General features: G+C 38.9%; 2 protein-coding genes across 2 annotated transcripts in view; both read right to left on the bottom strand.

Annotated features, from left to right (window-relative positions):
• The window catches only part of ITGA1 (integrin subunit alpha 1), a 79,687-nt gene extending 64,403 nt beyond the window's left edge, over window positions 1–15,284 (bottom strand). Inside the window, exon 1 of the mRNA XM_048050380.2 lies at window positions 15,042–15,284. Coding sequence (XP_047906337.1) covers window positions 15,042–15,213 — 172 coding nt within the window. The 5' untranslated portion in view covers window positions 15,214–15,284. The remainder of the gene's footprint in view (window positions 1–15,041) is intronic.
• PELO (pelota mRNA surveillance and ribosome rescue factor) lies at window positions 6,852–14,974 on the bottom strand. The gene is made up of 2 exons (XM_013180540.3): window positions 8,689–14,974; window positions 6,852–7,635 (listed from the first exon to the last, which is right to left on the bottom strand). The coding sequence occupies exons 1-2, from the start codon at window positions 9,412–9,414 to the stop codon at window positions 7,204–7,206; spliced, it is 1,158 nt and encodes a 385-aa protein (XP_013035994.1). The 5' UTR covers window positions 9,415–14,974; the 3' UTR covers window positions 6,852–7,203.
• Window positions 15,285–20,412: the final 5,128 nt, after the last annotated feature.

The following is a 20,412-nucleotide window of genomic DNA, read 5'->3' as shown; positions in this document are numbered from 1 at the left end:
CTTTTTTTTTTTTTAATTTTTCAGCTTGATTTTTTATGGCTTTCTCTTATTGTTTTGTCTAAATTCATCCTCAAAAACTCTCAAGGGTTTATTTTAATCATCTTCTGTTGATTTTTTTTTTTATTAGAAATTGACTAGAAAGCACACAAAGTGCTTTTGTCACAAAGCAAGACATGCTACTTTTGTAAAAATAGACAAAAAAAGGCTATGTTCATAGGAGGGAATGAAAAGAAAACCATCTTTCACAATTCTCAGATATATCAATGACTCCATGTGTGACTTTTCTGTAGCCAGCCCAACAGAAATTTTAGTGACCACGCAGTGACAGGATTAGCAAATTCTCTTGAGCTCTCAATATCGTAATTTCTAGTCCCAGGCTCAAGGCTTCTCTCCCTTGGATAAAAACTTAATCACATTAGCTGGCATTGTAAAGAAGAATAAAATAGTCCAGTTGGAAATGACTACCGATATTCCAAACATCCACTGCTGTTCTTTTCAGGGAAGAAGTCTCAAGCCCAACACAGCATCTCATGTTTTCTGTCAAAATGTAACTTTTCATCCTTCCTCACTGCTCCGGAACTTGGAAACACTCGCTCGTTAAGCAGCTGCTCCTTTTCTGCCTCTTAACACCATTTTCCTGAGGTACCAGCTTGGAGTGAGAACAGTTGCTGCCCCACGTTTGGCCATTCTGGCAGACAGCTGATATTCTCCCAGCAATATATTAAACAAACCAAAACCAGAAAAAAGTCTATTTAAGCTCCTCTTACCTAACCTATAGCAGTACACCAATTTCCACTTGGGAGAGGAATAAATTACATGGAATAAAATAGTTATCTTTACCAAAGGGAGTGGAAGTGGTCTTAAGGCAACTTTACAAAAAAGATAAATAATTAACAATGTAATTAATAAATTTCTCTTACACCTAAACCAAAATGATTATACCAGTGTTAAACACTTTAAGTCACCAGTCTGAACGCTGCAGGTCAAAGGAAAAGGCACTTCTCTTCAGTAGAACCTGCTGCAGGTTTCAGAACTTCAGAAGCCTTTGAATGAAATGCTCATGAGCATTTGATAATCAACCATCAGATATCCTAAATGTAGCATATGCTACCAGTCTCCTCCAACTGTAAGGAAATGTTGAGGTCTGAAGATAAAGATCAAGCCTGCGTTCTAAAGTCATTGCTTCAGCTACCAAATGCAACTACAAGATAACAGTTGTTAGCTTTTTTTTTTTTTAACCATGAAGAAACTACATTCATTGAGGATACCACATTTTTACACACACGCACACAGCTACCTACTTTCACGTATCTTTGATGTTTCATTTCCTTCTTTTGAAGTGCTTTCAGTAACAAACCGTAGGACAACTGCTTTTAGCTAAGCATATGTATTGAAGCTGGATGGGGAATTATCAGCTTGTCTTCAGAAGTGAGATTTGCTTGACTGCCATCAGATCCAAAATCTTTTTGAAACACTGGACCCTCTTCAGGACTATTTTCTGAAACATGAAGACTGTGGTTGCAGTGTGTTATACAGGCACAGACCCAGCTTTAAATCACTTTCCTATCCCACTCAGATAAGAAACCTAAAAATTGTCTCCTATTGCCAAGAGGTTTTGCACCTGGGTCAGTGAGGAATACTTATGCAACGTGGAATAGTACTTTCCAAAGATACTTATAGAAAAGGAAGCACCTTTAGCCTAGTACTAACAATACATTCGAAAAGGGTCTTAAGCTTCATGCATTCAGTCCTCTTTGACTCCTTAACCACAAGACTTTCTTCATTATTCTAGGGGTGGCTTTGATTATAAATTCCATTTTAGACCAGAGATAATACAGAGATTGACCCTGGTATGTACATTCCTAAAAAGGATGACTAGTTTCAACCAATCAACATTGTCTAATGGAACAGCTATTTTGCCAGAGGATCATAGCTTGACATTCAGTAATTATTAGAACAGTATGACAGTAATTACATGAGCTGTGAACATAGCATTTCCCAAACACAGGGCAATAAATTAGAGATTGATACAGCAAAATCTATCAAAAGCTGGCAGTGTTTGAAAGCTGCTTCTGCATGTTGCATTTCCCAGAAGGCACTGACTTGGAAGCAAGTACTTCTCCAGTGTCAGCCCCGCTGTTTCTTGTATAACCCCCAAGTAGGACAAGAGGAAGAATTATTTTCAGAAAACGGAACAACTGTGGTTTCAGAGATCTTTTCCTCACACTCCATTTTAGACTATGACATGTTAGGACAATGTTTTTGACAGAAAAGCTATACTGCATTTCTAATACACTCAAGTTCAGAAGCTTACAGAGAATATGCACTACAGTTTAGTTGTTACACTTCAGACACTTTTTCGTGTTCTGTATCATGCAGTTATCCTCAAATCAAAGTCAATGCCCTACATGAGTCAAGCATAAAAATATGTGGCAGGACTGAGCATCGAGCTTATTAAGCAATTCTTTGGGCAACTGTCACAAGAAGCTACACAGCCAATGTTTATTCTTTCCAGGGCTGAAAAAGTCCAGGCTTGACCCATGTCAGGGACTGAATTAAGAACTGTCACAAAAACCACAAGACCCAAAAGGTTAGGCATTTCCTTAGGTCTAAAGTAGCAGTATAATAAATTTGCAAAATATTTTCCTACACAAAACCTGAACACAGCAGTCTCTAAATACAGGTTGTGGCCATTACAATAGAACCAAACACACTTCAAAATCAACTACTGCAACTACTCTGTTTCTATTTATTTATACCATCTGCAAAATCAAATCAAATAGAAAAATTGTAAGACCCAACAACATTGAAAGTTATAATTCAGTCACATTATAACAACTTGTAGGCATTTAACAGGAACTGAGAAGGGAGAGAACACCACCCTGAGCTATGTGATTCCCCACATTAGCACAGTTTGTGGAAGAAGAAACTGTCATCAGCCTCAGCCACCTAAGTTACACACCTAGCTCTGCATTTTGAAAGCTTTCTTCCAAATACACATTATAGCTGTATCTTAAAACAAAAGAAAAAGGAAATCAAGTCTGAAGTTTTGCCATATTTAAAAAGTAGGTTTCTGAAGTTAATTCTTCACTTTTTTTTCCACATTACTAATATACCTTGAAGGAATTCCGAGTTACAAACGATTCCTAATTGCTGAGCATCTAATTGCAGTTTCACATTTTGAAAACTGCTTTCATAGATCATCTGTAGAAGAAATAAAGAGTATGCACTGCACAAATGTGGCTTCAGACAAAACACTACAAATCTTTTTAGAACTTGTTTCTCCTGTAGAACTAGACATCCATTCCATTTATAAACAGGTTTCTTTTCTTTAACAGGTAAGAAAATCCCAAAATAAAGTGAACAGTGTGACTAAAAAATAAATTTAAAAAAACATGCACACGATTCCATCTTTTATTCCCGCCTTGCCTTTACAAAACTGACATTTTCTGGACAGATGATCCAGCTTCCAGAAAGAAATTAGAGAAGCTCAGACACTAAATAAGTCAGAGAAAGCAGCTACAATATACTTTCACAGAAAAAGACAAACCAATGTCAGCAGCTGAGAAGTTAAACTAAGACATTTTCAACAGGTAAGTAAGAGATTTTATGTTCAGGGCTCCCTAACCTTTGCAAAAACAGTAGCAAATGATGAAAATTACCGAAGACTACACACAACATCTTTAAAAACATCACACACGTTACATCACAAATTCAGCTGAAGAGCTACAGGACTGTTATACTGGTCACAAGATCATTTATTACCAATATTTAGCTCAAACACCGTGTGTACAATGGTGAAAACAGAAAGAAGAAAGGAAATAAAGACTTCCCTGGGTTAAATACTTCTAAATGGCATACAATTTCAGTGAAGATTTGCCTTTTATTATTTTACTTTTTAACTAGTGGGATTATTTTGGTCTCTTAATGGTAGCAAGCTTTATCCTATAACCTCCTCCCTCCCCCAAGCCTGACATAATAACTGGACGTTAATGCCAAAGTGGACATAACAAACAAACTATGGTCTACTCCAGAGTATGAGTTTGCAAGAGATGCTCTATGACCTAAATCAATGAGTTTATTTGAATCTTTTAAGCTAACTACACTGCAGGGATCAGGCTCAAGCCAATTTCATGATACTTTTAAAAGCTTTCTTCCCACCAAACACAGTAACTATTAAAAAGTCCTACACCGTATAATCATTTATTTTGAAAACAGAAAAACTGGAAGATAAACCATGCTACTAATTCACAGAATTATGTCAGAATATAATCAAAATAAAACAGATACTGTTTGAAATTACTAAATCCTTTATGGTATAAGAGAAAAAATTACATATTGTTGACTGGTTTTATTTCATGTTTATTTTCATTTTTTATTTCTAGTTCAAAACGAAATACATGAAAATTATTTTCCCATAGCTTTAACACTTACTCATCTGAACTGCAGGTAACATGTATCTCCTGTGTATGTGTTATCTATACCCAGAATTTAAGGTGTTTGTTAAAGAAATATCTTTTGCTGATACCAACTTTTCAGCTACTCACAATTCTTTTGATTTTAAAAGCCACTTACATTCCTGGAACTTTGCCAGGTCAAGCATCTGCACTACTGAATATAGCCTGCTTTCAAAACTAAGCCCTTAAGCTGTTTCCTGAAACAGGATGCATTTGTCTACAGAACGCATGTATATTTATTTTACTATAAAATGCTTCCCAAAAAAATAAAAAATCCCACCCTTCCATATTTGGGCAACTAGCTGTATATTTCTCTCAGGGGCTTAATGCAATGACAGCAGTAGCAAAAAAAAAAAAAAAGAAAAACATTCATAATTTGTAAAGTCTGTGTAGAATTCTAATTGTAAATAATTCAAAGAATCACCGTGAATATAGTTTCTTACCAGATGCTTGCTGGTACATCTTAAAAAACAAGTAAGTAGCAAAACAGTTGCCCCTTTTTGTCATTGATACACTACCATAGTGCAGGCACAAATACGTAATTGTCATTGTAACCTTTTTACAGTACACAGCAAAAACTCTTCACCATTTTTAAATGGAATAACTGGATCCAATTGGGTCCAAAAAATAGCAAACTACTTCACAGTCTAGGAACAGTGTGGTTTGTCATTTAAAGTTCATTGAGAATTAAACTTAAAATTTCCTGGTGTACTACTAATCTGACGGTAAGTAGCATTAGTGTACAATTGCAACAAATTCGCAGTAATTTAAGCAGGGAAATAATATAAAAGATTATCTTAAAAAGAGAAGTTATTGGCTTTATTTAGAAATAAGCGTCTATAAAACAATATAAAAATTTATTGAAGGCTACGTTCTTCTACATGCCATATGTATTCTTTACATTTAACTTTGTATGTAGCAAGAATGTGGGTGCTTTAAAGCTGGTAGTGTATAAAATCAAAATAGGCAGATTTTTTTAAAGAAAAAAAAGCTTTTTATTTAGAAAGTCCTACCTAACGAAAGAGCCTACCTGACCATTTGAGGATGTGTGGCACTCAACATCATTCAAGACAAAACCATAAAGCTCAAATAACATAGCTGATCTATATAAACTGACTGTAAACAACTCTCTTATTGGGCTTCTCTTTGAGAGAAAAATCACAGTATTATTCAAGTACAGCTTTAATGTGAGTGCTGTTCATGCATTCTTTAGAATACCTGTTCTGTGGGGAAGACAGAAGAAAGAGGGCTTTTAACTCAAAATGACTTCCCCATCAATGAGTTTAGGCTGATGTTTCAGTTGATACAACATAGCAATAAATAATATCAAATTCACAGAGCTGGCGCACATCAGCATTAAGAGCGCACCATTAAATGTTTTTGGTAAAATTATCTGATGCAAACTGTTTTAAGTTTTACTCTCCAGTTGTTACTGCAGTGTAAAAATCAAAAACATCAACCCACAGAACATCAGTGTTTTTCCTAAATGTTTTTTTGCCAGTCTCTCCTGTTCCATTCTCCTCTGCCACATTTTAACAAGGAATGCTTGTTTACACCCACAACCTGCACCATCACACGTTAGCTTAAACTGAACAAACAATTCCCTAGGTTCATTCTTGCATATTCATACATGTCAGAATCTGAAAGGAGTTTGTACTTCCTCAGCATAAGATTTTTTTGTCCCAGGAAGAAATAAAACTTACTATGGCTCTCAGCACTTTCAACAGATCAAATAAATAATTTGAAAAGCAATTTTGATTTTTAGAGTTGTCATTGTCTTAAGCCAAGTTCTATTTGTAAATTTGTAATCTTTACTTCTATATTATAAATGTTTTGAAATAGGCAACAGGTAGACAAATAACAGATTATGAAACTATTTATAGTAGTAGTAGTCAGAAGATTCCTAATGGAAACTAGGGACTTAATTTTGTGAGCCTTAATCATATTCATATGGCTTCACAGAACTGGATACTTAACCTCCATGCCAATTCATATGCCATGAACCATGCCACTGATAGCATACATACCTTGTCAGCCCTCAGGACAATTTCCCAGGATAAGAGCATTCAAAGAGGGAACTGAAATGGACACACTGAGCTTCACCATCTGCCGTGCATCTACTATCACATTAAGGAAGAAATCATTAGTTTGAATGGTCTGGTTTCTGAAAGATTTCTTCGAATATTTCACTGAAATATTAACCAGTTGGATTCATACACTTTAAGAAACACCTAACAGATATGAAGAAGGATAGAGAGTAGTGGGGTTGACACTAAGATGTGGCAAGTGAGTTCCTAAGAAGACCAACTATAGTTTTGCTAAGTCTTGCATTAAGAAGTTTGTATTTGTAATATTGCTTTCAAGCATTTGAACAGAAATAAAGACAGTCTGACATAATTTTCTCCCTCTTAGTTTATTATCTTTTCATACACATTCCAAAACATTAAGCTTCCAGTCTGCCTTAACATGCAGAATGAGCAGCTTTTGGAACACAGATCAGTTTCTTGTCCTGCTGGAGGCCCGCAGTTTAAGTTGCAAAACAGCTCCACTCCACAGCATACTCAAAACCATTACCATAGAACAGTTATCCATTAGTGCGGTGAGCAGAGCTATGTATTATAAGAAATACTATCAAAAATTTAAATTAAATGTCATGGTATGTTTGCACGCATGATTTCAGAAGGGAGAGCCTTTAATGTCATTTCAACGTGACTTAGAAATAAACTGTGGAATAAAGTCACTGTTATCAATCCTCTTCAGAGCTAGATTCATCTTCCTGGTCAGAGAGCTCAGCAACAGGAAATCGCAGGATGGCTGCCACCCCTGTCAGCTGGCCAAGCTGCTCACCAGACACATGAAGGCTGGAGAAAATGCGCACCGTGCCCATGTTGTCCCGTACACTATCTACCAATTTAACATAACGGGCACGTGTAGCCACATCCTGGTGCCGGAAAAGCTCATCACTGATCAGCAAGGTATCAATGGCCATGGCTTCATTGGCCTTCTCTACATGTTTTAAACCGTAAAAAGCCCTGTCAGGCTCATGCTGCAGCATTTTGTAGAAGTCATCTAATGCTTTGACTTCACCCGCTGCCTTAGTGTCAGAGAGACGGCTAGTTACAGCTGGGTCACAAAGGGCCTCCTTCAGTGCGTACTTATGTCCTGACGATGAGTGCACCTAGAGAAAACAAAGATTGTATTCTTTAATAAAGCATACCATTTTCTTGATTAACCAATCACAGCTTCCAATACACACATTTATCTTGCTCATAATTGATTTGGCTCTTCCTTGAAACCTACTTGACTCTTTTCTTACAAGAGCTTCTCTCCTGCAGACCAAAGACTAACACAAATGCCTTAAACTGTATTTTAAGTGTAGGAAAGATGCTTCTCTTCTTCAAAGACTGCCTTAAATTAGCAGGATGCTGTAGGCAGTACCCTAGGTAGGAGCACCTGAAACCACTGAGAAACTTCAGCCTCCTCATTTTAAAGCATTCAAGAAGAAGCCCTCTTAACATTCTTCAATCTTGCAAAAGCACCAAGTCTTGCATAACTGCATATTCCTATGGTTGTAAAACTGTGTGAAGTACATTAAAACCTTTCACACATTATCATCATTTTTCTATAAATGCAAAAGACTACTTTGTGCAATTTCAGACTCCTAAGTTTTGTGATGATTAAGCACAGGACCCCCATTTTACATGTCTGCTCTAAATTCAGTGGAAGGATAAAAAAAAAAAAGCAACCAACCAATGAAGGATGAAAAGATTATACAGACTATAATATTATCTATTTATTACAAAACTAACAGCAACATTAGCTAACCTATACCACATCCAGGTACTTCTTTTCCTCTTTAAAAAGCTTTAGAAAGCTGTTATTAAACATGATGTTACACAGTATGGTAGACTAACACAGTTAAACTGTTTTTCAATTTGCATTTCACCTTCAACTGAATATTTAATATATATTTGTAGTTAGTTTAAAATATTTAATATTTTTTCTACTTCACTTTAAGGAATCCTAGTAAAGAAACATCCCTATTTCTCGGATAACTCCCTTATATATATAATTTGAGAAGCATGAAAATAATTTCCTTAGAAGAAAAAATAACTTTGTCAGAACATTCTAAGTCAGTTATTTCCCCATCATCCTTCTAATTCTCCTTCTGTTACCACATACAGCTCTTAAACCACTTTGTAGGTATTTGAGAGACAATATGGCTCCTTACCTGTAGGAACTTGGACCTGTTCTCCAGCAGAAGCTTGTTGTCAGTCTTGACCGCCTGCTGGAACATATAGTCACAAAACTGCTCCCGCACAAAGCCTGGGCTGGCCACCAGTACGCACTTCACCACCTCAAAGTTGATGTGTCGCTGGATGGCCTGCACCACCTGTTCGTAAAACCTCTCCAGGGCCCGGTCGTGCTGACTGCAGTTCCCTTTCCGCTTGCGGGGGATGTTCACCTCCACCTTTGCGCGGGTGAGGGTCATGCTGGGGGTAACGAGACACACGTGCGCCAGTCCCTCCTGCATGACAACAGCTGCCACGTCCGCGCTCCAGGCAGGGTCGCAGGCTTGCTCAATGCGCTCCAGCACCACACTGTCCCACTGCTTCTTTGCCAGCGTGAACTGCCGGTTGGGCTCCAGCTCGATGGTGTGGTAGGCCCCCATCTTGACATACTCGTTCTCCTGGATATTGGTGCCCTTGACCCGCAGCTGGCAGGCCTGAGAGTCAAAGTCGATGGCCTCTACGCAGAGGGTGAGGGTGGTGCGGATCCGATTGCTGCCCACGCTGCCCGTGGCCGACTCGGTCTGCACCTTGCGGATGGTGGAGGCCCGCAGGCTGTCCCCCACCTGCAGCAGGTTGTAGGTGTGCCACATGTCCTCGGGCTCCTCGGGGATCAGCGTCACCTGCCCTGCGTTGTCCTTCTCCAGGTCCTTCCTCACCAGCTTCATCCTGACGGCGCCAACGCGACACGCGGCTTCCCTTCAGCTGCGGCGGACAGACGGCCCGGCGCCGGGACCCGCGGGCTCACGGGCGGCTGGAGGCACACCGCGGGCGGCTGCAGGCCTGCTCGGTCCCCTGGAGGCCTTCCCCGGGCGGCCGGAGGCCCACACCGGGTCCCTCGAGTTCTACCCCGGCGACACCAGACCACCCCAGCCCCGGCCCCTCGCCTCACTTCACCCCGTGCGCATGCGCAGCGCAAACACCACCTACGGGCGCCTGCGCCGGCTCCGTCCTAAATGGCGCCGGCAGGACGGGAGCCGTCCGCCCGACGCGCATGTGCAACGCCGTCACTCGCCAGTAATTCCCGTACAGATGGCGCACGCGCACAGGGGATGGATGGGTGGGCAACGGGCCGCAGGCGAGGGGGCGCTGCCGGGGGCGAACGCCCGCCTTCAGGGCTGAAGGGCGAGCGGGGTGCGGGGCGGCGTTTGTCGCCTCTCGCTGGACCCGTCGTGGCCCCCCCCGCCGATCCTTTCCCCCTCTAGGTCTTTACAGAGAACGATTCAAGCGCCCCCATCGCGGTGCATCGCGCTTAGGAGGCTGAAAAACCACAACAATAGCAACAACGAAGTCGTTGTGGCAATGTGGGGTGGGGACTTCGTGGGCACAGATGAGGGAGGTGAGGAAAGTACAGCTAAATAGATAGCCCGTTTCCTCGCTGTGGTAAGTGTACTTGGTACTTAAAAAAGCCACACTTAAAGAGAACAGGCAGTGTTGTCACCTGTTGGTGCATAAAAGGCTGGGGAGACAGCATTTATATGAAAATCAGTCCAAGGCAACACCAGAACACAAACTTGTTTCGACATTGCTCTTAAAAAGAGCTTCAGCTTAGAGGTTTGGGTTAAGCTTACGCTATCTTTTCACACATTCTAGCTTCAGTTACACTTCAACATGTACGAAAACTTGAGCTGCTTTCTGAACCTTCTGGTGGTTTCAGTCAGAGTAAGATAGTCTGAGAGAAGCGTCAGAGGCAGCATGTTTCATATGAAATCTGATGTTAACACATAAGTAATACGCAATGGAAACCCCCTGTAAACTATCAAGATAACGTGGATTAGTTCAGTGATCCTTGCACAGAAAAGGGACCTGACAACTAGACAACTCAATGTGCAGCATAGACAAATTTAACAAATGACAACTAACATAAAAGTGATAATGCCATGATGTAAATTCTGCTCCTTATTTTGAAATTGTGTGTGGTACTGAACACTGCTTTAGAAAGCATGGTGCAAATTTAGAAAGAATGACAGAAAAATAATGGAAAATAGAAGAATGCTTGTGTGAATAAAGATTGGGAAGAATGCCGGTATGAATAAAGTTCGGGAATAATGAAAATATCTGAGAAAGTAGACAAATTAATATGCCATGATAAGTGACTCCGCGCAACTGGAACAGACAAAGAAATTTTTGCAACTCACTGATGTGTATATATGGTCAGTCATAACTGGAGAAGCAAAAGATCATTCTCTTAGAGATGAGAAGGTGGCAAATGTGAATTTATTAACAGGAAGTTTTTTTTTTTTTAAGAAAAAATGTGAAAGGCTTTGGACTTTCAATTTAATGAGATACAAGGCTAGAGTGAGCAAAAAATCATCCCTTATCTCCCATTATGATGTAATTTATGTAAATAATATAAATTTCTCTCAAATATCTAGCACTGGCCACTGGTGAAACAGGACACTGAACTCAGATTTGGCCCAGTAACATGCATTTAGTGTTTCTAATCTTGATACTGATGTAAAAACAATTTTATCAGATATTACATAAGAGGATTTATTTGTGAGACCTCAGACTTTCTTCCTGTGAGTACACATGCTTAACTCTGTTAGCATGAATAGTTTCACAGAAGGAAACTGGACCACCCAAGGGAATATAACATAAGCACACGCATAATTATTTGTTTAATTTGGGCTTGTGTGTACTCATAATTTTGTATTAACGTTTTGTGGCTTAGGTAGAAAGAATGTATTTAGTTTTCCCTCAGGAGTTCCTTTTACTTGTCTATGCAGATACTGCATGGTGCATTTAGGGTGAGTTTTCTTGTCTATCTTCTTTGTGATTATAAAATTGTGGTGGTAGACCTTATGCCATTCTTTAAATATAATTAGCTATAGTGCATATTAGCCTTCCACATTAATATTTTTCTTCTTTGGATGTTGTTTATGAACTTTTCTCCGGTTGTTCGTTCCAGTCAAATTTTAATAAGAAGCCTCACATCCTTGCAGATACTATGTATTTCACTGAAGGGTTGCAAGTTGGCATCCAGTACTAATAGAAAATAAGTGTTTACCTCATTCAGGCAGGTGACTTGCTGCTAAGCATACATACAGTTGCTGCATAAAAAAAACACACAACAAGCCAACATTCAAAAATTCAAGGGTTGCTACTCAACATGTTGAATTGTTGTGGTAGAGACATTTTGAGATTCACTTGAGTCTTTTCTCAAACAAGTAACGATGAGACTTTATACAGTTATGAACAAAAGCAGTATCCACAAATATTTAGTGGCAACAGTAGACTTAAATGTTATTCATAATTAGCAAAAACACTGTCACCTTATAAAGGAAAACATCTACTAGATGATGGTGCTTTGCCTGCTCTGGTAAAATAAGTGACCAGTGGGTATTGTTGTGTTTGAATGTCACAGAATGAGCAGTAGAAAAATGACATCTCAAAAAAATTACGAATCATATGTTTGCAAGTTCATACTAATTTTGTTAATGTCAGAGAGAGATGTGAACTTGACCTTGGTAGAGTCAAACCAAGAAAATATTTGTAACTTTAACATAAAAGTTTTAAATGACATTGTATGTTCCAGTCTCGGTAAAAGACTAAGACTAGGTGAAGAATCTGAGAATTCATGCAATTTATCACTTAAAAATGAGATGCTAATAATTGCAGGAATTTATCACCCATTTTCAGAACTTTCTAAGCATGGTACAGGACAAGAATGGTGATAGCAGGTATTCACAGAGGTTTTAGAGCCGTCCTGTTTTTTTGTAATGTTGTTGTTTTGAAAAACAAGACAGCCCTACATCTTCCAGTCTTGATCAGCTGCTTTATGAAGAAGGGCTGTATTTTAGATAAGGAGAGGTGATCTTTTTAGCAACTGGAACCTTCCCCCTCCCCCCACCCCTTCTGTTATAGCTGGAATCATGCAAACACATTGGAGTCCTAGATAAGAAAAAACAGTGGGAAAGAATCTGAAATAGGGGGAACTCTGCTGAGAGATTTTGGATGTTACTGCTGCAAGAGAGATAAAGGTAGAGAGCAAATCTGTTTTCATTCTTTCCTCTCGCTCTATGTTTATACAGACTCTGGACAGAGACAGTTTCCTTTTCTATGAAAAAGGAAGTTCTAAAGTTCTGTCTTCATGATTTATTACTATTTTCTATAATAAAGATGAGTACTTACTTAATACAAAAGACACGATCATCACCAACAAGGGGAGAAAGAATTGCAGGAAGGAGCAAGCTAAGCATAAAAATATAGTTCAAGAAGTGTTAAAAAGTAATGGAGCCCCTCTGGCTAGATTTCTTCCTCTTCTTTTGAGTAGGACTGGAGGAAGCTTCAGCAGATCCCTAGTCAAACCAATTACACTGAGGTCAAAGGTGAAAAAAACTGTGGTGAAAATAAACTTTTAAACATCCCTTACCATGTTTACCCAACTTCATCAAGACTTCTAGTGAAGGTGAATAGGTAGTTTTTTAAAGTAGTCTGTTCTAGTGATTCATTATCTGGTGAGTAAGAAAGTTATTTTGAACATTCCTTAAATTTTTTGTCCAGTGAATTACCTTGATTTTCTCTTGTCCTTCATTGGACGTTCATTAAACACTTTATATTGGACTTTCTATATGGGATATGTTGGTTTATAGAGCGTGTACTCTCATAAAACAAAACATTGACATTTGGAAAAATGTTCTCAGGTAATAGTAAAAATCTGTATTTGAAACACTCAACAGTTTGCCCATCTCTGTCCTACATAAGCAAGCCTAATTTCTTCAGTCTTTTTTCATCGCCTGCATTTCCTCAACTCCTATCAGGCTTGTTGCTTCTCTGTGCGCTCTTGCCTGTTTGCATTTCTCTCTGACTTTCTGTACCTCTGGATTCTCAGAAGCCTCACCAATACCAAGATGAATTAAAAAAAAAAAAAAAGTATAGATATACAAACATACACCTCTATGCACTTTATTCTAGTTTGGTTTTGACTGCTACTGCATGTATTTGATTTATTTTTTCCTAAGAAAGAGAAGCATGTAATTAATTTGTATTTATTTTTATTCCACTGTAATTCTAAATCTACTTGTCCATATTTTTATGATATTGGCCTGTTTATATATGACTTTCTCTTATTTATCTAAGGCAATTTGAATCCTGTTCCTGATATCTGTAGTGCCTCCTCTTATTTTTAAGTGTTTTCTCTTTCACACCAACTTTTTTTACTCATATATTTATATGAGTAAGCTTCTGACAGATTTGGACAGGATCAATGCTAGAGATGTGTTCCTATCTGACACATTTTTTTTTTCTTTATGGTAAATTATCTGTTGGTATTACCAGTGACAATTTTGCAAGCCTGAAAAAGAACTTGTGGCACACCAAATTCTTGCCACTTTACAGAGCCCACCCTCTGTAAAGGAACACAAACAAAAACATATTTTGGAGAATACTGTTCTGTAATAAGAGCAATAAAGACACCCATGAACAAGGGCTAGATAGGACACACCAAATACTACATTCAGATTTTCACATGCTCATGCTGTGCTTGCACAATAAGCAACGTTAAGAGGAAAAAAACCCTTGTCTTGCCTTTTCCCCACTTGCTGTTGCCTGCATTCTAATGATTCTTATGAAATTGATTTCTTCCTCTGTACTGACTCAGGTTCACTGTCTGCTAGTTGCTAGCTCAAGAGCTGCTGGGGAAGCTCAGCATCAAAGTTTGCAAATATGTGAATCCCAGCGTTGCCTTAACCTCTTGCCCACTCTTTTGGATTCCCCTGATTTCAGATCCAAAGCATTACTACACACTGACTTGCCGTGGGCGGGGGAATGGTACTTGCCCTATTTGTTTTATTAAAAAAGAAAATAAACTCCTAACAATAAATGAAACCCTAAAAGGCAGTATTACATATTTTAACTCTGGATGAACTCATGTTTCAGAAGTTAGCCGGGTAGTTAACCGTTTCCTTACTTCCCCTTTTACCACTCAGAACATCCGAAATTAGGAGGAAGAGCTCCCCTAATTAAAAGAGTTGCAAGGTACACCTCTTTTCCCCACGCCAGCGCCAGTTACGGTACTTCTCACCCATTCATCCTGCTCTAGCAGTACAACCCCCCCCACCCCACGGAGTTAGGACTGTTTTTAGGGATGGAAGCTGCCGGACAAACACACCGAAGAGCTCCCCCACCATCCTACAGGAGAGCTGTAGGGCAAGGGGATGCCGGGGGACTGGGGAGGGGGACACGCGGTCCCCGGGGCCGCCAGCCCCCAAGGGTTTCACTCCCCTCCCGGAGAGAGGAGAACCGCTTTCGGGACCTGGCTTCTCCAAGCGGGAGCCGGGGGTGCTTTCCTCACCTGTCAGCATCCAGCAGGAGGCGGCCATGCCTGGAGCCGGGGGCCGGGAGCCCGGGGCCGGGGCCGGGGCCGGGGCGGCAGGAGCGGTCCGGCCGCCGGCGGTGCCTGCAGGGCGAGTGGAGGGAGCCGGGCGCTCTGCGCCTCCCGCCCGCCTCGCAGCCGAGTCAGGCATTTCCTGTTTGTTATTCGGTCTTTACGTTTTTTCTTCGCATCAGGAGGAATTTCGCCTCTCCTCCCCCCCACCGCGCGCCGCCTTCCTCCCACCCACCCCCCAAGACCTCCGAGCCTTGGAAACCCCCCGCACGGAGCTCGCCCCGTGCTAAGATGTACAAATAAAGCCAAACCTGCCCCCCTCTAAGCCTCCGGCTACAGCCTCCGGAGAGCGGAGCAGACCTTAAAGGGGCATCTGCCCGCTCGTAATTAATTAGTAAGTTTCTCCCACCGGCCAGCCCCCCTCCCGGTAGGGCAGGAGAGAGCTGGGCGTGCTCTGTGCCCGTTCTCAGCAGGAGAAAAACATCGTTGAGGTAGGGGTTGTGTTTGGCTAGCCGAGTTTAATTTCTCTTACATCACCTCTTAAAAATGCACTCTACGGCTGGTAGTTTGCTTGTAGGAGGAAGACAGCCACCCTCTCCCCGTTCTCTGCGGCTGTGGAGGTGCAGTAACCAACCCTTCAGGCAGAGAACGATTTTCCCAAGTCTTCCCGTCTCCCCTGCACGTTGCAGAGAGGAAATACCGGACAACAGCCTTTGCCCTCATCTACCGAACATATTTGCATGGCATCTTCCCCCTCCATGCCCCCTGAATGACTTCACTAATAAATCGCAAAGGTAATAATCAGCCAGGTTCCAGCCTGTGGGTAGGGGTTTTCAGAGTTCATTAAACACTCAGCAAAAGACCAGCTTGCAGGACTTTATTTTATTTATTATTATTATTTCTTTTTTTTTTGTATTTACCAGAGTGATGGTCAGGTGAAGTGACATATACCTTCACCAGTCTCGGTTCCCATCTTGAGACCTGCTGAAAAATCATGTTGTTGCTTATAGAACAGGAGGAGCTAAGGTCCTTTGATCAAAAAAAAAAAAAAAAAAAGGTCAAAATACTCTAAGGATTTGGGGATCTTGGTGCTACTAGAAATAACACTTATTTTCTTTGAATTGCAAAGAGCAAAGAATGTGGTGAATAAGTGGAAGTTTGTGGAAGTTTTCTAAGTTCCTCTGTGGCTAATAAACTACAGCTGTTAATCATCACTGCAATAGTTACAGACGTCTTCCAACTTCTCTCTTATATTTTAAGGAACACATTGAGTGTACTTTTACTTGTAGGTCTGTGGAAATGCAGATTTTAGAAAATAGTGCACAATTTCAAACCTGGGTTTAAGAGCAAAGGCCCTCTTTCAACAATAATTTATGCACATGGTTGCCTTTACACATTTTAAAATATATTTCATTACCACAGAGGGACTACTCAAAGTTGATGAAATTAAGCACATGTGTAACTTTTGCTGAATAATGGGGATCTTAGCTCTGTTGTTCTCAATTTAAAAGACTACACACATTTTTCCAGTTGGAAGTTTTATGCATAAAATTGAAGGAAACCAAAGTGGCATTCAAAAAAAAAAAAAAAAGACTCAGAAAAATGTGTGATTTCATGTTTTTCCAAGTGAGTGGTATTATTTCTGTGAATTTTACTCTAGTTTCAAAGAAGGCAGTAACTTCCTGTATTGTATTTTGGAAACAAATCTTTCTATTCCCTTTGTATCACTATACTTCAACTAGTATAATGGAGGAGATGAGCTTGCTTTCAAATCACTGTGAAGGGTTTCTGTATGTGATGTACTTAAACACTCCAGAGGACAAAACAGGGAGAGTAAGAACTTATACACGGATTAAAATAACCATTTCAAACATGTTTGAGCTAACTATACATAATATTTGGTACATATGTGGGGAATGTACCTCATGATGGAGAGTCAGACTTCTTGACAAAATGTTCCTGATATAAAGTTATTCCTAATTTCTTCTAGCTTTCTTGTTATTATTATTTTTTTGGTGGGGTTGTCATGGTCTCCTACACATCTTGCATTAGGCAATGTCAAAAAGCAAGACACTAGAAACGAACTGCAGGACTGAGCTAGCATTGCCTACTAACTTGTGCACGTTCAAAGAAGTAAATTATATTACAGACTCTGAAGAACTGGAGTCTGAAAAGACAGGAAAAAAAAAACAATCAGAAAGACCCACTTCTACCTTTATGGGGGTGTTATTTGCACAATAATAATAATAATAATAAAACAAAACAGTGGAAATGCATTCTGTCTCAAAGGTGAGGAATAATGGAACAGGAACCAAAGCTTTAAAAATAGTCTCAAATGTAGATGGTCTTCTATATAATGCGGCTGTGGTGTACATAGAACTAATTTTCCGTGAAATTTCTCTTCCATTCTTATAGAGGATATGAACAATTTTTCACTTCCTGTAGCACAAGGGTGCAATGAGCAATGACTTTGACATCAAATAGCCAAAAGCATGCTTTAACTTACTTCCATTAAAGGAATAGTATGTTAGCATCAATAATTCTAAGAGAGACGTAACGTGTTTCTGCAATGTTCACTGTTGCTATTACACTATATTCTGTGCTACTTAGAAAATGGTACAGAGCTTGTTCGTATGGCTTCTAAGTGAAGATTTAGCATTGAAAGCTCTTATTATCATCTTTGATAGTTTACATTGAGCTGGAAATTAGTGATATTTACATTTGCATTTTTTTCTTATGCTTGCTTATTCACAGTCTCCAAGATGTCTTTCACCTTGATTATCCTGTTGTTCATTTTCATAGTCTCCATTTTTTCCTATCTGATTCTAAGAGCATGTTAGAATTCACTTGGCAGAACTTGTGGAGCTGTAGTCTTATTTTTATTATGTCTGAGATACTCAGGGGCTCCTTATTCAAGTACCAGAACTAAGATGTTGCAGGATTTGTTATAGTTCCAGCAATACTCTATGCATAAATCTTTTCATGTTTTACAGCTCAGCTTTTAGCCAATACTTGATATACTTGGAGAATGCCCATGCTTCTGCTCCATCTGTATTAACCAGTGGTACAAATGTGCCAAAAATCCTTTTTACTGTGCAAAGAGGTCTTCATGAAATTTTTGTCTTGCAGCTTGTGCTACTTTAATTAATGTTGTTAGGAAGCATTATGGAAAATGCCCTTTGTGTGCTGTGTTAAATTTATTCTCTGCAATCTTTTATGTCTTCTTAGTTTGTCTTTCTTATATATTCCAATAATCATAGAGCATTCATGAAACAAATTAATATAAAATCTGTATTCTTTGCAAAATAAAATAATCTGATTTTCCTACTTAACAGATTTAAAGTGTCTCACATCCTTTATCATGCTGCCTTTCTTTTCTGCATTTTCTCAGGGCACATTTTTTTTCAATATTCATTCTAAGTTTATAGAGCTTATCTTGATCAAAACTGTCTGTATCACAACAACACAACCATTTCAACTTCTTTATAACTTTTTATTCATTTAACTTCTTTGCACGTGATGATCTTCGAACAGAAAGGAATGAATTTATCACTTACTGTTACAAATCTGCCACCAACCTCTTTATTTTATGATTGTCATTTTATACTCATGTAAAAGGATCTTTATATTAAAATAGTATTTATGATTTTTGCAGAGGATACCTGTACCTTTCATAATTTTCTGTGACATTTCAATTTCTTTTGTATCAGCTTCTTACAAAAAAAAAACTTTATTTAAATCCTAATTCACAGTTTTCTCTTGCAACATGATTTTAATTTTCTGCTTGCTTATTTACTTATTTATTATGCCAACAGTATATCTTTGAGCTCTGTTATAAATGACCAGGCTTTAACATGAATATATGTTTCTTCAAAGCTACAAATAAGGCTAGAAACACACAAGACTGTTTAACTAATTCAACTGAATTAGTTAAAAATCATGATACTCTCTCTTACCTGGTTATTTCATCCTTTTTTTGTGCTGACACATTTTTCTGCAGCACTGAAGCCATTGGAGCTATGGCATTGAGTCTGCAGGGAATAGAACTGGTAATTTCATGTGGGGGAGGTGAAAGAAATAAATTCATATTTTATTGTACAAAATCAAGGTGTTGAACTAGACACTACAGTATGTTTTAAAGTTTATTTTGCTAAAGGTACATGTAACTTATCAGCTAATATATTTGAAAGGAGGCCACGTTTTAGAGACAGAGGATCAATTGATTCTTATTATTACCTTGGGCTTTCTGCACTCCACTTGTATATCTTCTTATTACAGCTTCTTAATCATTAGTGTCTTTTTAAGTGCTGTTTATGGTATGTTGCATAATCATTATTATTTATTCTTCTGATAGAGTCCAATTATGAAACTTCATAAAAGAATAATGTACTAACTGTGAGGGTGCTGCAGAGGAAGATTATCTGGTAGATGATAATTTCTCAAAAAAATAATCTGTCTAAAGATTTTTATGCTGTATTGCATTGCATTTGTTGCATTCATAGCTGGGCTGTATAATAATTACTTATTATTGTATGTTTGCAGAAAAAAAGTTATGTGCGACTGCAGTATCCCTGTCGTAAAGTCTCAGGTTTATTCTATTTTCTTTCTTTCTACTCCAGTAGAGTTAGAAACTTTAACTCTTCCCCTTTTCCCTGTTGCATACACACAATCCTCTTCAATTTCTTTTATTTTGTTCAGCTAGGTGAAAACCAACATTTAAATACAGAACACTGCCCAGGTTTTCCTTTAATCTTCCTGATCAGGAAAAAAATAAATAGATTTGCTTTTACAGAAACATGAGCCTGATCCTGATGCCAATATATGTTTAATGGCGTAGATCTAGGAAAAACGAAACCAACCAACCAATCAACCAACCAACCAAAACCAAACAAATGAATAAAACCTGAGCACACACAAGAAACTTCTGTACAAGAACCCTGTAGTGCAGAAACTTCAGCTCTTGCAGTGATTGCCATTTTTTAAACAAACAAACAGACGAAAAAACAACTATGTGATTTTAAGACAAATTACAAGTTTGCAACAGTCCCTCTATAGTGAGCAACACATTGCCACTTTTTAGAGGATGTTGCAAACCAGGTGCCTGTGGGGATTCCAGTTCCTGTAGATTGTTATAACTCTTTGTTTCAAAGGTACTACAATAATTTTTAACTACTGAAACCTGTAACCTAAATCACACTACTCCACTTGCCCTTCCCTGTGAATAATTTGTTTTTGTGATCTGAAACCCTGTGATGTTTTAATCTTGATGGTTAAGTCTCTCTGGTAAGACACAATACTGGGTTTCATACAGAAGCCTATACTGGGTTTTATTAATCAA

The sequence above is a fragment of the Anser cygnoides genome, chromosome Z (genome assembly GCF_040182565.1).
Source record: "Anser cygnoides isolate HZ-2024a breed goose chromosome Z, Taihu_goose_T2T_genome, whole genome shotgun sequence".
NCBI lineage: Eukaryota > Metazoa > Chordata > Aves > Anseriformes > Anatidae > Anser > Anser cygnoides.
This window is presented reverse-complemented; position numbering and strand designations above follow the sequence as displayed.

Excerpts from the sequence above, each read along its gene's own strand:
- PELO (XM_013180540.3), bottom strand. The coding sequence starts at position 9,414 with ATGAAGCTGGTGAGGAAGGACCTGGAGAAGGACAACGCAGGGCAGGTG. Across the intron at positions 7,636-8,688 it reads ACAGGTCCAAGTTCCTACAG|GTGCACTCATCGTCAGGACA; the intron begins GTAAGGAGCCAT and ends TGTTTTCTCTAG.